Source organism: Punica granatum, chromosome 2 (assembly GCF_007655135.1).
Source record: "Punica granatum isolate Tunisia-2019 chromosome 2, ASM765513v2, whole genome shotgun sequence".
Taxonomy (NCBI): domain Eukaryota; kingdom Viridiplantae; phylum Streptophyta; class Magnoliopsida; order Myrtales; family Lythraceae; genus Punica; species Punica granatum.
The window spans coordinates 28107043-28130847 of NC_045128.1; the positions used below are offsets into that span (position 1 = coordinate 28107043).

Sequence of the window (23805 nt, forward strand, 5' to 3'; positions counted from 1 at the left end):
TAGTAATGTAGTATTCTGATTATAGACTTGCGAATGAGAGATGGTCCTCTGATACTTTATCGAGGTCGTGATGACGAATTTATGCCCTTGGATCTTGGTATAACTATGGCTCAAATCAGACATTTTGCGACAAGATTTGAAGCTCATATGGTTATGTCCGTGGAGTTACTACGCTGATCGCCTTTATCCTATTACTTATATATATATATATATATATATATATATAGATAATATAGTTCATTCTTATCTCACTGCCTAATACAATGCACATCGTGATGGATCTGACTGAAAGAAGGAAAACGTGTGTAGTAATTTTTTTTTATGACAATAACCATTCACGTATCATATTTTCTTCCAATAAGATCATAAGGAATTATTAGCCTATCGCTCGACTATAATCCTGATTTAGGCGCCGACTTAGCTCTAATCAAGAGGTGTTTCTTTTGATTTTCGAATTCCTACACTACAAGTAAAGTCTGTAATTGGGAATTCAGTTTGTCGCAAAATCATAACTTTATAGTTAATTTACGGAGAATGTTATTTGTACGATGACAGCATTCAAATTAAAAGAATTTCTATTGTAGAATTAAATATGTGAAGAGACAGCTTGACACTAAACGCTAGACAAGACACCGGAATTAACCTTTCAAAGCTTTCAGCTCACCAAATCAAAACCGCTGGGGGGGAAGAGGGTATAAACTCATGCACGCCAAGAAAGCTCATGCATATAAGCACCCTTATAACTAACCCAACCTCCTCACTTCTTATCATTTCCATCCCATGCAATTTCATCATCTTCATTCCTCTCTCTCTCTCCATAATTCGACATGGCGACGATGAACCCTAACCCGACCAACAACCACACCCTCCTCTCCTCGTCCATGGCGTCGGCCTCTCTGGATGCCATCGGTATTAGCCTTGTCCTCGGGCGGCTCCACCTGCTGCAGCACGTCCATGTCCTCGAGATCCTCCTTGCCGTGTTTGTGTTCATGGCCATACACTCACAGAGGCAGCGGAGGAAGCATGGCCTGCCGGTCTGGCCGGTGCTTGGCATGCTGCCGTCGATGGTGGCTGGTCTCAGGACAGACATGTACGAGTACATATCTGAGGTCGTGTGCCGCCAGAATGGAACGTTTGAGTTCCGTGGGCCATGGTTCAGCAACCTCTACTGCGTGGTCACGGCGGACCCCCGGAACCTGGAGCACCTCTTGAAGACCAAGTTCCCGAACTTTCCCAAGGGGCCGTACTTCAGGGACATGGTGCGGGACCTCCTAGGCGATGGCATATTCAACGCTGATGATGAAACTTGGCAGAAGCAGAGGAAGACGGCGAGCATCGAGTTCCACTCCGCTAGGTTCCGCCAGCTGACCACAGACTCCCTCCTAGAGCTTGTCCACGCCCGCCTCCTCCCTGTACTGGAGGAAGCCTTGAAGAATTCTGTCGCGGTCGACTTGCAGGACGTGCTCCTGAGGCTGACCTTCGATAACGTGTGCATGATCGCGTTCGGGGTTGACCCTGGCTGCCTGAGGCCTGGCCTTCCTGAGATACCCTTCGCCCGGGCATTCGAGGACGCCACCGAGGCCACGGTTATGCGGTTCGTGACCCCCACGTGCATCTGGAAAGCCATGAGGTGGCTCGAGTTGGGAACAGAGAGGACCCTGAAGCAGTCGATCAAGGGTGTGGACAAGTTCGCCAATGAGGTCATCAGGACTCGAAAGAAGGAGATCTCGGCAGCCGACTACTGCAAAAACCCGAGATCGGACATACTGACGGTTTTCATGGGGCTGAAGGACGAGCAGGGGCGACCATTCTCGGACAAGTTCTTGCGTGATATCTGCGTGAACTTCATACTTGCCGGGAGGGACACTTCGTCGGTCGCCCTGAGCTGGTTCTTTTGGCTACTCGACAAGAACCCGGAGGTGGAGCAGAAGATTCTTGCTGAGATCTGTGGGATTGTGAAGGCGAGAGGAGATTTCGTTGAAGGGAAGTTTGCTGGGAACGATCTTGTCTTCCGTCCGGACGAGATCCGGAAGATGGACTACTTACAAGCGGCGATTTCTGAGTCCCTGAGGCTTTATCCTTCAGTTCCAATTGATCATAAAGAGGTAACTAACTAAATTTTCGCTTCTGTTTATTCTAGATTGTCTGCAATTTTACATTGAAAGATTTTTCTAATTGTAATTATTAGTTTCATATAATTTGGTTTATGGGACTTTAATCAATTTCTCCATTTTCATGCTAATACAAGATCAAACATCTTCCATGCAAATAAGAACTGTAATTTGAGAAAACTTAGCTAGTAATAATTAACATAATTGTAGGTGTAGATGTCGGATGTAGAGTGAATGCTTAAAATTGTGCTAGAAATTATTCTTTTCTTTTTCTGAAAGCGTAAGAAACTATTCGAATAGTTTGTGTAAAATATTGGAAATGTATTTAGCTCTACTAAAGTCACGTGTCATATTTTTAAGTTGTAATATTTTTTTCGGTTACAAGGGAGGCCCTGAGCCTAGTAGATTAAAATAAAAATTCTAAATATCTAATAAGTAGGCACGAATAGTCCCACTAAATATCGAACATAAAATTTCTTGGTCACTAGGCGAAAGATGGATTGGGCTTTAAATCTGACATTTTACTACAAAAGGGGAGCAAAGCATAAGTTCTCTTTTTTTTTTGCTTGGATAAGGATCTTTAGTTCTTTTAATGGATATAATAATGTGATATGTAATATAAATTATAATATGAATACAACTTGTAATAGAGCGGCATATATAATATTCAATAGATGTTTGTTCACCTAACTGCCCGGTTTCAGGGTTTGATCAGAAACACTAAAAACGCAGTCCAGGCAAACATTGTATTGGTGACACATGATAAAGTGATGTCCGTGATTTTTATCAACTTTAGTACTTAAATTAATTTAATCACTTGATTAGGCTTTGTCATATGTATAATATAGTTAGTTATGATTAACTTTCATGGTAATTATTATGATTAATTAGGTGGTCGAAGATGATGTATTTCCTGACGGCACAATCTTGAAGAAAGGCACCAAGGTGCTGTATGTGATCTATGCGATGGGGCGGATGGAGGCCATATGGGGGAAGGACTGCAAGGAATACAAGCCAGAGAGATGGCTCAGAGATGGCCGGTTCATGAGCGAGTCGGCCTACAAATTCACTGCGTTCAATGGCGGTCCTAGACTGTGCCTGGGGAAAGATTTTGCGTACTACCAGATGAAATTCGCTGCTGCCTCGATCCTCTACCGATATCGAGTAAAGGTGGTGGAGGGTCACCTGGTGATGCCAAAGCTGGCTCTGACTATGTACATGAAGCACGGGCTGAAAGTGAACCTTTTCAGGCGCGATGAGATTGAACTCCAGAAGTACCTCAAGAAATGTTATTAGGATTCTATATCTTCGATGACATTTTACACCATCTACCGACGGTGATAATACATGTGTTTTCCTACACTATTTATTATTTGTTTTACGTGAATATGGTATTTGCCGTATATGAAAAGTTTCACTTGATTGGTAAAACTAGATGCATAGACGATTGAAAAAAGATTGGATTTTAGACATGTGTTAGGAGACGTTACAAAAATTGAATAATGTGGAGTTGATATGTTAATTGATTTTGCTCGTGTATGCATGTGATTATAATATATGGTTGTAGTACGGGAGAATTAAGTGAATAAAAAGCTATTAAATGTAAGAAAAGAACCGCCAATAAATGAAATTTTAAAAGTATTGAATTAATATTCCTGTTGCTTTTTTTATATTATTTTCCTCTTTGGCGCACGGTACAATTAGGGGTTGAAGGAGTAATGAACTAAAATTTCTAATAAGGGGCAACACTTTAGATATTAACGAGCAATATTATTCTTAGGCAATCCTATCTTATCATAACTGTGGCAATATGATATAAATAAAACCGGAGCAAGCACAAAGATAAACTTCGAAGTGCATCCATAGTGTTCAATGATTGTGCTAATGAAATGCACGCTATTAATGATTTCTCGTTGTTTCATAGTAATAAAGAAGAATTATTTGAAAATTTCTCCATAGAAACTAAAATATTTATATGTTTATCCACTAATTTTTTTTTATCATTATATGTTTCCTACCGGAAAAAAAAATTTATATGTTTGATGTTTAAATCCAACCAAGGATTAATTATTTTCCCCTCTCTTTTAGGATTTTTTTTCTTTTTCGGTAACAGAATAGATCCATGAATCTAATATAAGGAAATAAAATTTTAAACAAAGGAACACAAATAGTTCTACTTGTGAGAATCGTAATTTGAAACATTTTGATTTCATGATGTTTATGTTATGGTCAGCACTGATCTACACAAACAACAAAACTGCACACTTGGACATGATTCAAAAGTCTCTAGACAGCCCATCTAACGATCGATATGATAATCTCTTGCTCCACTTAATCGTGACTTCTTTTCTTCATTAATTGTTTTCTTTCCCAACCAACACCACCGGATTCAATTAATATAAATTAATTATACGTGGGATCCTTTATACAGTTGTTGAACAATATTCGGAATTATATTTATTGTATAATGGAAAGCATATTATATATTGGATTAAAAAAAAAGCAAAGAGAAGAATGTCATCTTTACTTATTGGAGGAGTCACATATAGGTCTTGATTAAGCTTCTCATTTGCACCATTTCAGTTCGGATATGTCATTGAAAGATCGCCAACCTACGTACTACGTGTACCGATGGACACAAGCCATGCAATTTATGGTTGAGAAGATTGCTTATATATATTTTAACTGAGAGATTGCAACAATTGTTTGTTAGCTCATCCGTGACACTGACATAATGTCACATTAGGAAGGTTTCTGATTTTGTGCCCTCCGGGTCCGAGGTCACGGGTTGCCTTGGAGGTCGCCAATAACCTTGGACGCGCGGGAAGGGGTGGTGGCTGCCAGCAACAATCCCAGCTATTGAAATTGAAATCTCAGAGCTGGTGCAACGATATATATCGATATCAAGGGTGGGGGCTTCTACACAGGCCACTCTCCTTGTCAAACATTGCCGCTGGCCTCTGTCGAGGCCCTCATAGCTCCTCTTTTTAAGCAATCTTGGACTATTTTCTTAATTATTTTTACAATTAATTTATTATTTTTGAAATTAAAAATAGCAGAAAACTAATTAATAAAAGCTTTATTGTGTCCATCCAGAGGTTTGCTTTCGGAGGATTTTGTTGGAGGAAATAGCAATTCTCGAATTTTAAATATGAATAGTAGATGGAAGATTAGTCGAAATTATATTACCTTATTTATTATGTATAGGGGATACCAAGTTTGCTGGAGGCATATGAGCAACAAAGTCCACTTATAATATTTTCCCCCGTTAGGGAATACCGAGTTGCTGGATAAATATATTTAATAGATTTTTCGAAGTAAAATAATCAAGAGCTTGGAAATTTTTAAAGAACATTTATATCGTTGAGAGTGTACTTATGCAGGATTCATCCAATTAACACATAAGTCAATTCTCAGAAAATATATTGACACAACATTAACTCTAATGTGAAATAATGTCTATATATATATATATATATATATATATATATATATATGTTCCAAACCTTAATATGCGTCCTCCATTTACTAAATGGTTGATTAAATTCGGCCAAAAAGTTGATTGCATTTTCATTTGGTAATCATATTTTTTACGTACTTAAACTTGAAGATAGGATTCACTATTAAAAAAATGGGTCCTCCTTTTAACCAAAAAATGTTGCATTTTCAACATTATTGATTTATTATTTTCGTCTTCAAATCTCGTAAAATAACACAATACACTTCTCCTATGCAATATCACAGCATATGTATACATAAAATGCACGTTTATAACTGAAAATCTGTTTTCATCAATGGAAATAATACATTTTTTTCACAGGTATCTAACCTATTTAGAAGTTTTATGTTTAAAATAATTTTATGGTTTTGCATTTTGATACAATTATATTAGAAACAAAAGTTCAATTAACATGATTATCTCTATAAAAAAAAGGGAAACATTACCATGATTATCCGTTCTATAGATTTTTCAGATAAATGACTTCCAATAGTGAATGAAAGATTTCATGAGATTGATCTCACGTCATTGAAAGTTAGAAGCTTTTCTACATTCCTTTGGCATATGAATTTTGTAAAATTACTTTTCAGATTAAGAATTTTGAAAATGTATTCAAATTAAATTAACTTTTTAATATATAAATTGCTGATTAAGAATATAATTTTTTTTATCTACTCTATAATGACCAACAAATTCAAGATTGTGCAAACTTAAAACAAATGGTACTTTCTTCTATTTCACAAATTATATATATATATTATATACACTGAACTGTTAGATTGTAAAAGAAAATAAGTCTTCTTACTATCGATATTTATTTCTCTGACATAGAATGAAAATATTATAGAGAGCGAAATTTTAATTATGAAATTTCTATTGGAAATTTTCGAATTTATTAATTTTTCAATGAAATTATCATCTTTAGTCCCCTGACTTTATAATACAAATTTTTTTTTGGACTTCGCCCCTTGGACAAAACTTCTAGATCCGTTCTGTTCCCAAATCTATTGCCACTAACCTCGAAAAGATTTTCAAACAATATAATTTCTCTGGGATGGCTGTTAAGACTCGAGAAAAATGAGTTTGGTCAAATGGGACAAAATTTAACTTCCAAAAGAGTTAGGGGGTGCATGGCTTAGGTCAATTGAGAGTAAAAACATATAACGCCTTGCTCTCTAAATGGGCATGGAGCTTTGGGACTGAAGACGGATCTCTTTGAAAACGTATATATAATATGTGATCTGTACAATCTGTCCCCACCTTCTTGGTTTCCTGTGCGCAAATCGGTGTTATAGTCCTTGATTGGTGTTCCACTCTCAAGTCATGCTTCCCTTGACCACCTCCTCAAAAGCTTCATTTTCTCCAATATATCTTATTATCTCAGTTGGTGATGGCTCCAAGACCAAATTTTGACATGATGCATGGAATGGTGATGAGCCGCGAAAGTTCCAAATTCCCAAGATTACTATATTCTATCTCTTTAAACCAAGATGCTCTTGTTAATCTGTTATATGGGCTTTTGGGATGATTCTAAGTGGCATTGGTGCTGCTTTTTTTTTTAAGAAGACAATTATTTAGCTGGGAAGAAGCGAGCTACTGATCAACCTCTTAGCAAGTCCTCCTTGCTGCAAAATTCACATTGATCTGCAGGATAAGCCTATTTGGAACCTGTAACGTTGATGGTGCTTTTTCTGTGAGCTCTCTCCTGAAACTCTTGGACACGAACTCTGCTGTTTAATTCTCCGGATTTGTCTTACTCGATTGCTCGGCAAGGACTACGTCCCCTGAAAGTGGAGTTCTTTGCCTGGCTGGCTTTTTAAGATAAGATCAACACAAAGGCGTAAACCTACAGAAAAAAATGGATTACTCAGCCCTGATCAAACCTGCTATGTTTTCAGTGGATTGCACTGTGAAGATGTGAGTCACCTATTCCGTTTCAGCAACTTAATCAATTTACTTGGAGTACCTGTAACTCTTTACTATCTTGGTGGGGCCTGTAATTGTGTATGCCTGGAAATCTCTCAAATGTCTTCCTCCAGCGGTATTTTCTAGTGGTTGGGAAATTTCATTAGTTATTCTGGAAGATCTTATTCTTCGCCACAGTTCGGTCTATATGGCCAGCTCGAAATGTTGTTGTATTCAAGAACAAATCATGGAATCTTGAGGATGTTATTGAAATCATCTGCCTCAGATTCTCCATCTGGGTTAAAGCCACTTTGTGATGATTATTCATATATATTCAGTCTCAGATCTATCTCGCTCCTTTGTTGGTGTCCGAAAATGACAACGTACCAGAGAAAAGCTAGGCCTTTGATCTTGTGGGCTGCATGTCGGGGTAGGTTCGCTCAAGTGTACTGATGGGTCCTCGTGGATAAGCTTGGGCACTCTGGAATAGGCGGCGTCCTTTGCGACTCGGCTGGTTCTGTTATTTGTAATTTGTTTGCTGCCCCAGCCGGTATCGAATTTAATCTTCCTGAATTACTCGCAATCAAGAAGCCGAAGGCTCTTCAATTGTTAGCCTCTAAGCCATCTATCTCTGGTTCTTGTCTTGTTATTGAATCTGATTCACACAAATATCATTGGGTGGATTAGCAAGAACTCCGGCATTTCTTCGAAGTACCGAAATATCTTTGTCGACATTAATCTTTCGTCTCTTCACTTCAGTTTGATTTTGTACCAGCAGTCTTCCAGTAAACGCAATTCATTTAATTTGCAGATTGATTAGCTAAGTCAGGTGCTAGTAGAACATAAGATTTTATTGCTTGGTTATAATCCTTCCTTCCTTCGCATTTCTTTTCTTTATTCTTCTTTAGTCCTCTCTTGAGTTTTACACTTATAAGATCTCTTGATCTTTATTGATTGTAACGAGACTCCCTCTAATAGAGATTTATTGATATATCAAAAGACGAATAGAATTTGAAATCTTTTGATTTCGGAACCAAAAGGCATATGATATGCATTAGAACTTGTATTTCTCAATCCAGCTAATTTTGTATTGAAGTTCTATCATCCCATCTTTATGTCAAAATATTAGTACGTGAGTTATAGTAGTATTTGTTGGTAAAATATAATCTAAATGCTTACAAAAATATACTATGAATTTCTTATTTCAGATAACTGAATGTGGTAGGAAGATTAGTAAAAATATTCATCTTTTAAGATTTTTTTTAGATCTTTAAAATATTCATCTTTTCAATCTACTATGAATCTCAAGTTTTTTTTTAGATCTTCAAAATATTCATCTTTTCTTCGTATTTTTCATAGGATTAAGATCCTGCTGAGAGAATTATGAATCTAATAAATTGTAGATCTGCTAAGGATTAAATATAGACCTATTCAATCACATAATATATATATATATATATATATATATATATGCCTGTTGATGAAAAAATTATGTCCACTTTCCAGAATTTAATATTTATATATGGATAGGTAAGCAAAGATTATAACTTTTAAATTAAAAGCAAGTTTAAATAACAGAAAGAAGATGACGGGTGGTATTATATTTTAAGATGCCTAGATAATTTTCCTTTATATGTAATATAATATGTAAGATAAATGGAAGAATTAAATCATAGGTAATTTTTCTAATAATTGGAGTATATAGAAGAATATACAAATCTACATTACTATTTAATCATAAATGTTGCCATCATCGAGAGAAGTTAGCATAAAGGGAGTAGTTACTTCAGTTTTCACTCACTCCACGGATAATCTAGAATCATGATGCCTTCATCTCCAGATTCCAGGTTTGATTATCACGGTGAAAATTCTTTTTACTCATTTATTAGTTATTAAGATTTGTATTCATTGTACTTGGTCCATTGACTTTCCTGTAATTAAAAAAAACTTCTTATTCTTTTATCAACTATTTGAATTTATATTTCATTGTAAAAGGCTCATTGGCATCCCATGTGATAAAAAAATGTATCCATATTGAAATGCATAAATTTCTTTATAATATTCGTGAGTCTCTTTATAGAAAGAAAATTAAAAATGCATGAAGGTTATAAAATCTTCCGAGACTATTTTGGACTGGTATTTCCCCTTTCATTATAAGTTACCACAGCAATAGAAATTCTATCCAAAATTTCAAGAGAAAGAAGAGGAACCAAGAACACATCAGGGCTCATAGAAAGCAAATTTTTTCTCAACTTGCTGGGAATTGACTAAACAATCGACGAAGATAATGCAAAAGTAAGAAAAAATTGCACATAAAATATACATGGCAACGTGAAAATGTTTGAAGGAAACATCCACGGGTAAAGGATGCTCGGCGGTGACTTCTCATTAAGAAACAATCATGGAGTAGAGTACAATAGGAGTGTGTCCCTCACAGGCACAATGGCCAACCACAAACGAGGAACTCTAACTCTCAAAGAGATATCCCATTTCAGGAATACTCTCACTCTCTAAACGCTCACCCTCACTTTATATCAAAACTCTCGATACATATATGTAGTCTGATTTTCTCTCAACGTAATATTCCCTATAATCTCTATCAATAATATCCCAAAATATGTGTATTTTCAAGATATTACCTAACCAAAATATAGAGATTTGATTCTACAAAATAGAAAACAAAATCGGGTCAAAATTCAAGACACAATTCTCAACAATTCCAACGGTCCATGTATGTGAACATTCTGCTAGTCAATAGATGATCGAATAAGAAGTAATCTTTGCACACACATGACTTCGCAGTACGCAACTTGAACGTGACCTTCCACTGCCATGGATGCCAACCCCCCCAGGTGGATTAAGTTTCCATATTACATTATTAATTTAATTAGTTAAGATGTAGGCCCTGTTTGGTTTAGACTTTACAGGGAGTGGTTTCCTCAAACTATCTGGGAAAGAAAAGGGCATTCGATTAGTTGAGTACGGTCCCAATAGAAAATACAAAACAGGGAGCCTGTCCCACATTCTGTGAGGAACCTATCTTGATCATCATGCGATTTGTCAAACAACAATCTGAAATGGCTGGCAGGTATTTGTTTACGATCCCTTTAATTAGTTTTGGATGGTTTGATTTGATCTGTCCGAGTTTCATCTCATGACTTCACTTGTTCATCGAACCCCGGAGATGATCTTTCTGATTCCCAATTATTAATTAACCATCACGCTAGAAATGTGATTAATTATGTGATCCAAAACTTGTAATGTCAGGTCCAGTATGTTCGTGTCAATGGGCAATTGAGAAGCACAAGAACTTGGATTTTTTTTCTTTTGGCCCTCAGAACCATCAACTCAGAGCTCAAACTCAGCCACTGCTCTTGGAATAAAGATAGTCTACGTATACAGGGTTCGATCAAAGGGGGCCGAGGGGGAACTTACCCAATGAAATTTTGACATTTTAAAGAAATTTATGTATTATTTTTTAAATTTTCATGAAATTTCTTATATTAAATTGGCCTATTCAATTCACAAACAATATCTTCTTATTGGCCTCTCAAAAATCTCGTCCCCTCTAAAGTTGGCATTGGTTATGCCCGGACATATTTATTCCCTATATTAATTACAAAATCCTAACACATATACCAAAGTAGAACTGCTACCTACATGCATGTATGTATATAATATTGTAATTCGATGTGATCATACTTAGAAGAAGACATTTTTTTTTTCTCTGAGGAAAGCAGTTAATCTATTTTGAATCAAGTCCTTTAAAAAAAAAAGGTTCACTCTGTACAGAAAAATTATAGAACTAAATATTTTTATTCCAGAAAGATTTGTGAAATTATTAAGTATAGTAATTGTAAGTGAAATTTTATCTTTTATAATTGTAGCATTAACTTCAGTAAGTTTTAACTGTGGATATGTAATTTACACATATGTACGTCTACGTACATATATGATATTCATAACATAATTTATGAATGAAGAATATTTCTTTTTTTTTTAGTAGGAAACGAAGAATATTTCATTCTAGATACCTATTTATCTCCGCACATAATATATATATATATACATATATATTTTATGTTAATAGTTTATGAATAAGAATAAAAATAAATAGTTAAATTATTCATTAAAAAAAGCTAGTTAAATAGTAAAATAAAATTTTTGCTGTCCATAATGGATTTTCTTCCTTACCCTGAAATAATAAAAGAAAAAGAAAGATTGAAAAGACTCTTTGACCACTAACAATTTTTGCTCGGTATCGCTTTTGACGTTGTTACTTCAGGCGAGGGTGGTCCCGTGGCACCACGCCCAACCCATTTCATTCATCCCTGTGTTTTTCTTTTGAAAAGTTATTATTTTTTAATTATTTTTCTAAACTTAAAAAGATACTCTATCACAAAAATATATATTTTGGACAATTTCGACGATAACTTTCCCACAAAGTTAAAAGGTGGCAAGTGACAAGGGCAAATTGACATACTTTTGAAAATATTTATGACCAAAATGATAACAAAAGTGTTATTGGTTAATCTGACAAATTTTTCAAAACATGAGTTACCGAAGTGAGATAAACTAACGTTAATTGCCGAAAAAATGCTACACAAAACCATTTTACCTGTGAAAATAGGGAAAAAAATAGATGTTCTATTTTCTGAGTTTAGTTTCAATTTGCCACTTGAATTTTGAGACGTTCGATTGAAATGTACCATGTCATTGGCTTGTCTTCACTTAACCTTGGAAGTTAATTTCCAAGTCATCTTGATAATTCATCTCAACTAATTACCTGGAGAGATTCTCGTGTAGTCCTCTTCTAACTACCAAGACAAAATTATTGAATGATGATAACTATGATATAATATTGGTATGGACTATGGTTGATTTAATAATTTAAGTTTCCTTTTCTTAACAAAAAAAAAAGAGAGATCATGATACAATATAACTGTCATTTTGGGGTAAATTGAGATGAAATTCAAACTTCAGGGGATGGAACAGAAAAAATATAAATTATAGGGTAGATTTGGATGCTGCATGCATATAAGTTTCAAAATCACAAATCGATGGTATTTAACCCCCAAATTACCTTCCTCTTCCCCTCGTCTAGAACAAGGAGATCACATATATATCCCAATAGTCCATTTATACTTGGCATTGGAAATTATTCTGGGATCGGTTAGATTAAAATTGTGTAGACTGCAAAGGACGATTTACTCAATTTTAAATGTCTTTGGTAGGTCGGGGGATGGATAGTTACCTGCGAGGGCTTGATGATCGCAATGATTGGAAATGCAGGACATGAAGTCCCGAAGTTCATGCCCAAGAGGTCTCTCCAGCTGATCGGGCATTACTTGACCAACAAGAAACTGCCCATATTCTCCCGTCTAGCCAGATTGATATTCAGACTTATGCTTTTGTCAAAATTGAACACCGATTAAATAGTAATGTACAAGTAAACGATTTCATAGTACTAGACTCATGGGTCTCTCTTGTAACTGAAAAAAGAATATATGGGTAATGAGTGTTATAATCATATGACAAACTATTATAATTGTTGTTAATTCTAATAGTTCTATCAATTTCTTTTCTTACCATATTATCGTAGATATGATTTTCCTTTCCAATTGAAGAAAAAAAGAATTGTACCCACCTGGCTGAGGTCATGAAGAAGATTCTAAAGTATATATATGCATGGCCTCACATTTAAATTTGGTGACTATGTAAGATTAGGCAAGTTAAATAACGTTTCTTGATATCAATATGCATGAAGGGTATGGAATCCTCAATGGATTGAATTTTTAATTTTCAAATTCAATTACATATTAGCAAATGTGACTTGAAAATGATGTGGCCCTTAGACATATTTGGTATTAATAATTAATCCGAGCCATCACCATCGATAAAAAATTCTAGACGAAGAAGATCGATCAGAGAGATCAATTACAACATCATGGGTCATTGTTCAGCAGTCTTTTTCAACTGTATGCTTCTTGTATTGTCTTTATCACAATGCGTTGTGTGAATACCACGACCGGAATGACTCAGCCGTGCTGCCTTGGCCCGGCAAGAGGCGGACAGAGTCCACAGGCTCCCCGACCAGCCCAAGGTGGGGTTCAAGCAGTGCGCGAGCTATGTCACGGTGAACAAGAGCCACGGGAGGGCGCTGTTTTACTGGTTTTTCGAAGCCACTGACAAATTGGACGAGAAGCCGGTCCTCTTATGGCTCAATGGAGGTAAGTTTATCGGATCGGCTTTGTTTGGACTGCTCTATAGTCGAACCGATTAAGAGTATTTAGAAATGCATTTCCAAACCAAAATGCATAATAGAGCTCAAAGTATTCAGTTTGAAGCCGACACTCGAGGGCAAAAATTGAATTGTATCACTGCGATAAACCCTTAGTTTAGACTTTAGCGAGTGGTCACATTCTAATACCGATTTGGGGGGGTGATTAATTGAGTACGGTCCTAGCAGAAAGTAGAATTTGGTCCCACATTTTTTATGAGGAACGAACTGGATCATACGATTTGTCAATGGCAACCTACTATCAGCTGGTATGGATAAGATCTTTTTTAATTAGTTTGATTTGATTTGATTTGTCTCATTTTCATCCATTACTTTCATTTATTCATCGAAAAGGACGAAATTCAGTTCTTTTGCACATGTAACATGCTGCTTATGGTTTCTATGGCTTAATAATTGGTAATGCAGAAAAGAAAATCTCCGAGGATCGGCAGTTAAATAAGCCGACACTTCAAAAAAGGATTAAATTGAATTGTTGTGGTCCGCCTGTTTTTTGTAATGTCAGGTCCAGGATGCTCATCAATTGGATATGAAACAGCCGAGCTTGGGCCCTTCTTCCCTCAAAATCATCAGCCCAAGCTCAAGTTGAACCCATACTCGTGGAATAAAGGTAATCAGTTTACATATTTCTCAAATCAGTTTGAAATTTATAGCATATAATAATATCATCAAAGTATAAATTAGACATCCATTTTGACATTTTTCAATATAAGTATGCCTACGTATAAATTTTTTGTATATAAGATAATCACTAGTATAGCACATGAAAATAATGTAATTGCATGTGCTTTTTTGCATCATTTAAAATAAATATTAGCTATTATACAAATATAAAAATCATATATTTTTCATTTTTTCATATTATAATATATTGCTAAGTACCTTTTTTCCCTAATTTCTAAGTTTTTTTTTAAAGTGGGCTTTATTGGTAGCAAGGAAGAATTTTATCTCTACAACGTTCACGAACTCACTTATTAGAAATATGTGGGAGTTATCCAGCCAAAAAAAAAAACAAAAAACAGAAGAGAGAGAAATATGTGGAGTTGCTTCCCTTATTTTAATTAAAATTGGGATGTTAATTAATAAATGGGATGCTAAAATAAGAAATGGAAAGAAAAAGAGTAAAATAAAACTGAGTAATACATTCTAAAATCATTTTCATTTGTGTAAGAGATATACATATGTTTTAAGGCTAGGCCTACTTCCACTCCCATTTTAACTAATCCACTCAATTTGTTACCCATGGTACCAAAATGCCCTCAATAGCACATTAATTGCTCTAACTAAATATTGATAAAGCTCTTAAATCCCTATCTAATTTCTCATTCCTTCTTTTTTTAGACAATGTATTAAACTTTCTCATTTGGAAATATTCTCTGTCCTCTACAAACCTACTTACCACATAATAAATATTTAAAAATTATAACTTGTACATGGATGAGAAGAAAATGATTTAATCTGTAAAATCCAAAAATTATTTTTTTGTAGTATCCTTATTACTGGGGTGAAAAATCTTGATGCATAAAAAATGAAAATACAACCTATATCAGTTATTTGTAAAACACAAAAAATAAATATTTATAACATATATGCCCTCCATGGTGCAATGTTCTAGCTCATTGATTAATTATTCCTCCGAAGATAATTTTCAAATGGGTGGTTGGCGGAAATCACATGCTTTCTATAAGGGCGGTATATGTAGGGTGTTCATGGTGTGGTTCGGCTCGAAAACCAAACCGAACCATTCTAAACTGCAAAGATGGTTCGGTTTGATTACTTGAGTATCGATTCGAACTGAACCATTTGACAACCAAAGAATTTAACTATTTCGAATCGGTTATTTTGGTTCGTTTCGGTTTTGGTTCTTTTTTAACAACCCTAATGTCGAGGGTGAGTCGAAAAGAAAAGAAGAATAATATATATATTTACACTTAAAAGGTTCGGTGCGGTTAATCATAGTTAACCAACTGAAGATGGTTCAGCAACTAACCAAACCGTTCGTGCCCTGTTGAACCGGACTGAAACCGAACCAATTCGAGTGGTTCAATTCGAAATGGTTCGGTTCAGTTCTCCAATTCCGTTTGATATTTTGGTTCTTTTTGAACAGCTCTAGGTATATGTATTATTAATCTTGCATATGTGTTGTAGACTTAAGAGGGTTAAAGAAGAGCTGCGTAGTATTGCAAAAGCTGATAGAAAAGGACTCCAAGAACTTGAGAAGTTACAGGTTGAGCTCGAGGATATTCAGTCCGCAATCTTACATGGACAAGTGGACGAGAAAATTATTAAAGCTGAAAGAGAGAAAACTAAGTAAGGTGGTATTTGTTTCGGCTTAAATAATTAAGTGCTTAAAAGTTAGTTACAAGTTAATTATGAGAGAAAGTGAATGTAAGAAAGAGGGAAAGATGAGATAAAAATTTAAACTACTTAATCATTAAGTAAAAAATCACTTAATTCATTAAATAAAAAAATTTGACTTAATGAAATAAGTCATTCTTCACTTATTGGTGCTCTTTATCTTTCACAAATTATTTCTCATCCTCATTCATTCCTCCCTTCTTCCTATAACTTTCTTTCTTTAACTAATTAAGTGCTTAATCACTTAATTTATTAAACACCACCTAGTTAAACGTCTTTTAACAGTTGAGGAGGCAATTTCGAAGCGAAAGTCTTGTATTCAGTGGCTGCAGCTTGGAGATGGTAATAATGCCTTCTTCCAAAAATCAGTAAAAGCTAGGAATGCTCGTTCTACGATTAGATTTCTTGTTTCGGAGGAGGGTAGGAGACTGGAGGAAGTAAGTGATATAAGAATTGGATTTTTACGCCAAATATTCCATAGTTTCACCTAATTCTCAAATTTATTATATGTTTTAAAAATTACCTAGAAATATCCATGGTTTACATTTGGTTCCAAATCTATTCCAACATTAATTTTTCCGTTAACAATTAAAGGTGTTGCTGACATGGCACGTTTGAAAATTAACAGTACCTACGTGGAGCATTAATGGGATATATTTGAGAAAAAATAAAAACTCCAAGGTTGATTTTAAATAAAAATAAAAATTATGGGATAGATTTAGGAATGCTCGATATATATATATATAAAGAATATAATATCAATCAAAGCAGAATTTCGCAACAACAAGGAGAAAACATGACTCATACTAATCAACCATAGATGATAGATAAAGAAGGTTGTTTCTTCCTAAAGTCCATCTAAGGTTTCATGGCTATTGCATTCCTTGATATGTTTGGCCCCGATCAGTGCAATGACTAGTCCACTTGACTCGATATCACTGAAATCAGTACTAATTGTTTCAAAGCAAAAACAAAGATACTAGTGTAAACTAGCATTGCAGCTCATTGAAATGACAAATGTGCAGAACCATTTAATGAGATAGTGCTTTTTCAACTCTTTTAAAGGGGAATCTATTCCAAACATATATGCCATGGTTCCTTACCTTGACAAGGTACAAATATCTAAATTTAATATTCTTCTAGATACTTTTTCAGATCTATTGCCAATACTAAGTAGCAGTCAAATATTTATGCCCATTTTTCATGATATTATGCATGGTTTATATATATTATGGCGAATTCTTCTTTCTCTTCTATCTCTGCAAAGCTCGCAGCTTCTTCTTGTTCTTCAGGTTTTATATAAAGGGAGAAAAATAGAAGATTTTAGGGGTTGAATTAATATATTTCTTGCTTCTCATTCCTTCCTCTTTCTCTCTCTCTCTCACCGACCAGACCGTCGATCTCTCTCTCTCACGGAAAGATAAGTTTCAATCAACTAATCAAATCTATGATGTAATTTTTTATTTTTTTCTCAAATCTATCCCATAATTTTTATTTTTTTCTCAAATTTATCTTCTAGTTTTATTTTTTTCTCAAATCTATCACGGGCAACGGTCCACCATGACAAGGATAGGCCCACTAATGTTCCATGTAAGCGCCGTTAAATGTAAAACGTGCCATGTCATCAGCACCGTTAAATGTTGACGGAGAAATTAACGCCCGGATAGATTTAGAACCAAATGTAAATCATGAGCCTTTTTGGATAATTTTTAAAGCATGTGATAGATTTGAGAAACGAATGAAACTGTGGGATATTTGACGTAAAAACCCCGATAAGAAACGAAGCTCTAAAATTTTAAGAGACTTTGCTGGGCCATGCAAATAATGATGTTTCCGCCTCAGTCTCTCAATTAGAGAGGATCCTCCAGCACAGAATTTCTGCCAAACAAGCTGATTTTCTTGGAGTTGATGTATCGAGGGAGGAGATCAAAACTACTATGTTCTTTTTGCCCGAGAACAAAGCTCCGGGTCCCGTGGTTTCCCCGCTGAATTCTTTCAATCTACTTGGGACGTCACGTTGTCTTCTGTGGAACAAGCTTTACTAGAGTTCTTCTCTTATGGCAGGCTATTTAAGTAGGTAAACTCCACTATTATCACTCTGGTCCCTAGGAAGTTGAATGCAGATAAAATGAGGGACTTTAGGCCTATCTCATGTTGTAATACATTGTACAAATTCATCATTAAATTGACCGCAAATAGATTAAAATGTGTGGTGCCCTCTCTTGTAAGTAGGAATCAAAGTGCTTTTATAAAGGAGAGGCAGATTTCTGATAATATTCTGCTAGCCCACGAGCTTCTTTTTGAAATTATCACGCAAAAGAAATGAGCCCACGTTGTGCCATCAGGATAGACCTCACGAAAACTTTTGATTCTCTCGATTGGAGTTTCCTCTGTAATTTGTTACAGGCCGTGGGCTGTCCAGATAGGTTGATCAAGTGGATATCTGCTTGTATTACTTCCCCTTGGTATTCTGTTGCCATGAACGGATCGCTTCCAGGACATTTTAAGGGTGGAAAGGGTGTGAGGCAAGGTGACCCCCTTTCCCCATATCTGTTTGTTCTTGCCATGGAGGTATTCTCTTCTAGTGAGGTATCTTGGGTTGCCATTAATTTCTGGTAGCTCTCTGCTAAAGACTTTATTGCTCTCATGGACAAAAAATACCAAACAGAATCAGTTCTTGGACTTCTCGATATTTGTCTTATTCTGGAAGACTGAAATTGATAAATTCAGTCTTATTTAGCATGGCCCATAATTGGTGTTCAACTTTCATTTTGCCAAAGAAGGTTATCACCAGGGTGCAGCAGAGATGTAGTTCTTTCTTGTGGAGTGGGACGCAGACTCATTCTAAAGGGGCAAAAGTAAAATGGGCAGACATATGTGCTTCTAATAATGGAGGAGGTTTAGGTGTGAGGGAATTGGAATAATGGAATAAAGTTCTTATTAATGCAGGGTCCATTGGGTGGCTTGGATAAGGAATTATATGCTTAAGGGGCAGAACTTATGGCAGGCTAATCCTCAGAGGAATAGCTCATGGAGTTGGCGGAAGATATTAAAGCTGAGAGAGATCGCAAAATCTCTTGCAAGCTATAAGGTGGGGGACTAGGGAAAGCATTTCCTTCTGATTCGACAAATGGTGTGAGGAGGGTCCGTTGGTTGACCTCTGCACATCAGGTTTTAGATGCTTCCCTACAATTCCGGTGAGCCAAACTCTGAGTTTTGTCTTTAAAAGAGAACAATGGGAATGGCCTAGAAGTGATGATCAGCAGGCTACTCTTGTTCAGAGCATTACTATGAGTAGTACTGCGAGGCTTGCTGCAAATGATGTCCCTCTTTTGAATGGTAGATCATTGTTTGTCCTTGCAGAGATGTGGAAAGATATTTGCCCAAGCAGGTCAAGAGTGGAGTGGCACAAGCTTATATGGTTCTTTGGTCATGTCCCGAGAGCATCTTTTATTTGTTGGCTCGCGCTGCTTGATAGGCTTACAACAACGGACATGTTGAAGAAGTGGGGTCATTTGGTTACTGATGGTTGTTGCTGTTTTTGTCAAATGGAGGAGGAAAATAGAAGTCATCTATCTTTTACATGCTCATTTACGAAGAGCATATGGGAGAAAATCAGGAATATTTTGTTCCTTGCAGGTCCAACAGGGGATTGGGATAAGGAATACAATGAAGCTCTCGAATGGAAGGGTAAGAAGCTGGAAACTATAATTAAGAAACTGGCATGGACAGTTTATATATACATCGTTTGGAGCGAGAGGAATGTCCGTATCTTTCAGGGAAGGGCAAAATCTGCAGAGGTCTTAACTTGCTCTGAAGATTTTGTGCAGTTCTTTTATTGATTTATTTCGTTCAAGAGAGTTGCTGTAATTGAGTGTTTGAGATTGTTGCTGTACTTGGGTGTTTGAGTGAGGTGCTATATTTGGGTGGATTGTAAGTCAAGACATTGTACTTATTTCGGTTTGAATAGATACTGCATTCATCGAAAAAAATTAATTTTGCATATTATATATCTAATTTAGCGTGCACTGATTTTTATAATTACAAACTTTATGAATATTATTCAATTGGTATATTATAACTTAAAAGATTATGATTTAAATAAATGAAAAAAAATTAAAAGTACGATTATAAGTGCACAACTCCGTAAATCTATTATTTGAAAAAACACAACCCCATTACTTATATGCATTTAAAAAAGAAATATAATCATCAATGCAAATGAAAAATTCACAATTCATATAAACTTAGAGAATCTTTGATATATTCTTTTATTAATTTTAAATTTTTTTTCATGAAATAATTTTATTTGATTATGGAGTTTCCTTTCGTTTTCTTTTGGCATCAAGATTTTTAAATGAGTAATGAATCACAAAGCGAAAAACATTTTGGTTTTCTTGACTAACATTTTATTTGCTGTCAATTATTTTACAAAGGAAAAACATACTTTTTGTTACAAATAATTTTTCAGTCGTGGATATTTATAATAAAGAGAAGAAAAATATTCAAATGGAAATAAATTGTGAGCATAGATCAATAAATAAAGACAAAAGATTGATTTAAGGGTTCTATCCATATTAGTTAAAGTAATTAATATGGCATTGAGGGCATTTTTGTAAGGTGAATAACAAATAGGGTGGATCAGTCATAGAGGGGTGGAAATAATTCTAGCCATATTTTAGTTTCTAATTTAATAGACGTTATAAATCATATTTATATGAAATATCAACTGATTTATTAAGATGGGATCAATGATTTTTTTTTGCTAACCCAGGGTATCCGGGCTTCGCCCGACTAATTCCCGAGGCTCCGTGAACCCCCGGCGGCTCACGGAACAGGTAATCACGCCAAAGGCGCTCCGGTGGCCCCAAGGGGATTCGAAGCCAGGTCTCGGTGCAAACTTGAGTGCACATTAACCACTAGGCCAAATCTCTTGAGATTAGATGAGATCAGTGATGCAAGTTTCGATGTTTTGCTTTGGGATAGCTTCAGACGATGATAGTGGTTCGAGATGAACTTTTGGCGTAAAGTATTTATCGATAATGGTTATTGATAATGAACATTGGTTTCACTTATTATTAACTTATTAAGAATTAAGAAGAGGATAAAATTAGATTAGAATTATGAAAAGTCCGGGAAATATCCATTGAGCTCTATACTTTTACATTATTAATTTTTTTCATTAGGAAATGCTTCACACAAAAGAAATTTTACAACTATACATTTTAAATTCAACTTACAAAATAAGTAGTTGTCGCAAGTAGACTTTAACTTTTTCATTATAAAGTTGTAGCTTTAACATCGACAATAATCTATGATCGAAGAATTTTCAACATTACGAGTAAAAGGATAATCAACTAGATAAAATATTTAGTTTCCTAATTTAGCTCGTTGATAGGGCAGCATGATTTTGTTGCTTATTTCATTGTAATAAGGCCAAATTTATACTCAATTAGGGTTCCTAAGTCCGGCCTATAAAAGTTAGAAGGTGCCATTATTGTAATCTCTCTCGACAATACAAACACAAACCGACTTTACGCCAACGTGTCGTTACTTTTTCTTTATATTTCTTATCATTTTAATTTTGTGCCTTTCATCATTATCTCAATACCCGTTCAGTACTCTTCAATATCTCATTTATCGCATCATGCTCTTCGATATCTACTTTCTTGCAAATGCACATAACTAGATTTCCACACCGCTCCTTTCATCTTACATTCGAAGCTTTTGGTTCCATCCTCTCCACTGCTTCTCGCTTCCGAACAAGGATCGGACAATCTCTTCACTTCGGCTTCAGTGCTGGGGATTTTATCGACATTCAGTTGCATGAGCTGGATTACTTGCACTCAGTGCAGGTCAGTTAGCAGCTCAGCTGCACAGTGCTCGAGCTAGCTGATCAGCCGCTTATTCTATTCCCAAGCTTCAAGGTATACAAGTCACGTGCCCATGAGTACAACTTAGGCAGTCTAACCCTCAAGACCGTTTCACAATCTGACGCATTCGATACACCCGCAACACGTGACTATATTCACGAAACTCAGGTACCACTTACACCTGAGGTCTTCTATATCTTATTCTTTTTGATCTGTGAGGTCTTCTCTCTGCTACAAACAAGTACTTCATAAGGACTTTGCAAAGAAGAGATGAATGGACAATTCACTGTCAATCTGCATTACTAATTAGAACGAGTACATATAGGCCAGACACTAGAAGAAGAATCCCACAAAATCAGCTATCAACTAGGAAACTATAATGGTGCGTTTGGATTCAAAGTTAAAGTAACTTTAATTTTGATTTTGATTTTAATTGTGGAAAATGACAAATGAGATGTGATTATAAATTTGACTTAGGAAACGTGTGTTTTTGTTGTGTAGTGTGCTCAGTTAAAGTTAAAGTTAAAATTTTTGATTTGGGAAATGTGTGTTTTTGTTGTGTAGTGTATTGAATTAAAGTTAAAGTTAAAGTTAAAGTTAAAATTAAGTGTTTGGGAATCCAAACAGGGCATAAGTAACTAACCTAAAATATAGTAATGTACATAATGAGACAAGCTACTGAGAATATTCTAGATAATTCAATAACCGTAATACTCCCACTCAAGTTGGAGCGTGAGGATTCCGAACACCCAACTTGCTGAGGAGAAGATGGAATCTATCCCTGCCTAATGCCTTAGTGAAAATGTCCGCTAATTGATACTTCGTGGAGACATGAGCGGTAGTAATGATATTGAAGCGAATATGATCTCGAATGAAGTGACAATCGATTTCAATGTGCTTGGCCCGTTCGTGAAATACTGGATTTGCAACAATATGTAAAGCTGCCTTGTTGTCGCAAAATAGCTTCGTAGGGCGAGATGAGAGGACACCGAGAGAAGACAATAGACCGCGCAACCAAATTACTTCACTGACTGTAGCAGCCATTGCCCTGTATTCGGCTTCGGCAGAGGAACGAGAAATAGTGGTCTGTTTCTTCGTCTTCCAAGAAATAGGACTACCTCCAAGAGTGATAAAATAGCCAGTTAGCGACCGCTGCGTCATTGGACAACTGGCCCAATCAGAATCGCAGAAGGCAGAGAGCTCAAAAGAATTCGGCCGGAGGAAAATGCCTTGTCCAGGGGATTGCTTGATGTAACGCAAAATTCTAAGAGCTGCATCCCAATGATCTTGTCGTTCTGCAACAACCCGCCCTCAAGATCTAACTATGAGCCGGGACTGGACTTCCATGCTCGGGAGGAGGGGGGACGACAATTGACAATAAGGCCATGCTTGGGCCGGACTAATATGAGGCAGGTTTCTCTCCGCACTCAGATTTCAAAGAGACCACGAGCTCCACACTTGGGCTAAACATGGGTGCACTTCGGCTGCCCATCGACGAAGAGATATTTCAAATGACTAGATGTGAACCCACACACATGCGCGCGTAAGCATTACCTTCTCTGATACCATAAGGACTTTGCAAAGAAGAGATTAATGGACAATTCACTGTCAATCTGCATTACTGATTAGAACGAGTACATATAGGCCAGGCACTAGAAGAAGAATCCCACAAAATCAGCTATCAACTAGGAAACTATAAGTAACTAACCTAAAATATAGTAATGTACATAATGACATAAGATACTGAGAATATTCTAGATA

The 23805-nt window shown here is 35.9% G+C and overlaps 1 protein-coding gene and 1 long non-coding RNA gene across 2 annotated transcripts; both read left to right on the plus strand.

The window, feature by feature from the left end:
- Positions 1-679: 679 nt before the first annotated feature.
- On the plus strand, positions 680-3712 carry LOC116197817 (cytochrome P450 86B1-like). The gene is made up of 2 exons (XM_031528068.1): positions 680-2105; positions 3003-3712. The coding sequence occupies exons 1-2, from the start codon at positions 828-830 to the stop codon at positions 3405-3407; spliced, it is 1683 nt and encodes a 560-aa protein (XP_031383928.1). The 5' UTR covers positions 680-827; the 3' UTR covers positions 3408-3712.
- Positions 3713-17948: 14236 nt separating this feature from the next.
- LOC116195115 lies at positions 17949-20143 on the plus strand. The gene is made up of 3 exons (XR_004154583.1): positions 17949-18701; positions 19121-19368; positions 19535-20143. It is a non-coding gene; the product is annotated as an uncharacterized LOC116195115 (long non-coding RNA).
- Positions 20144-23805: the final 3662 nt, after the last annotated feature.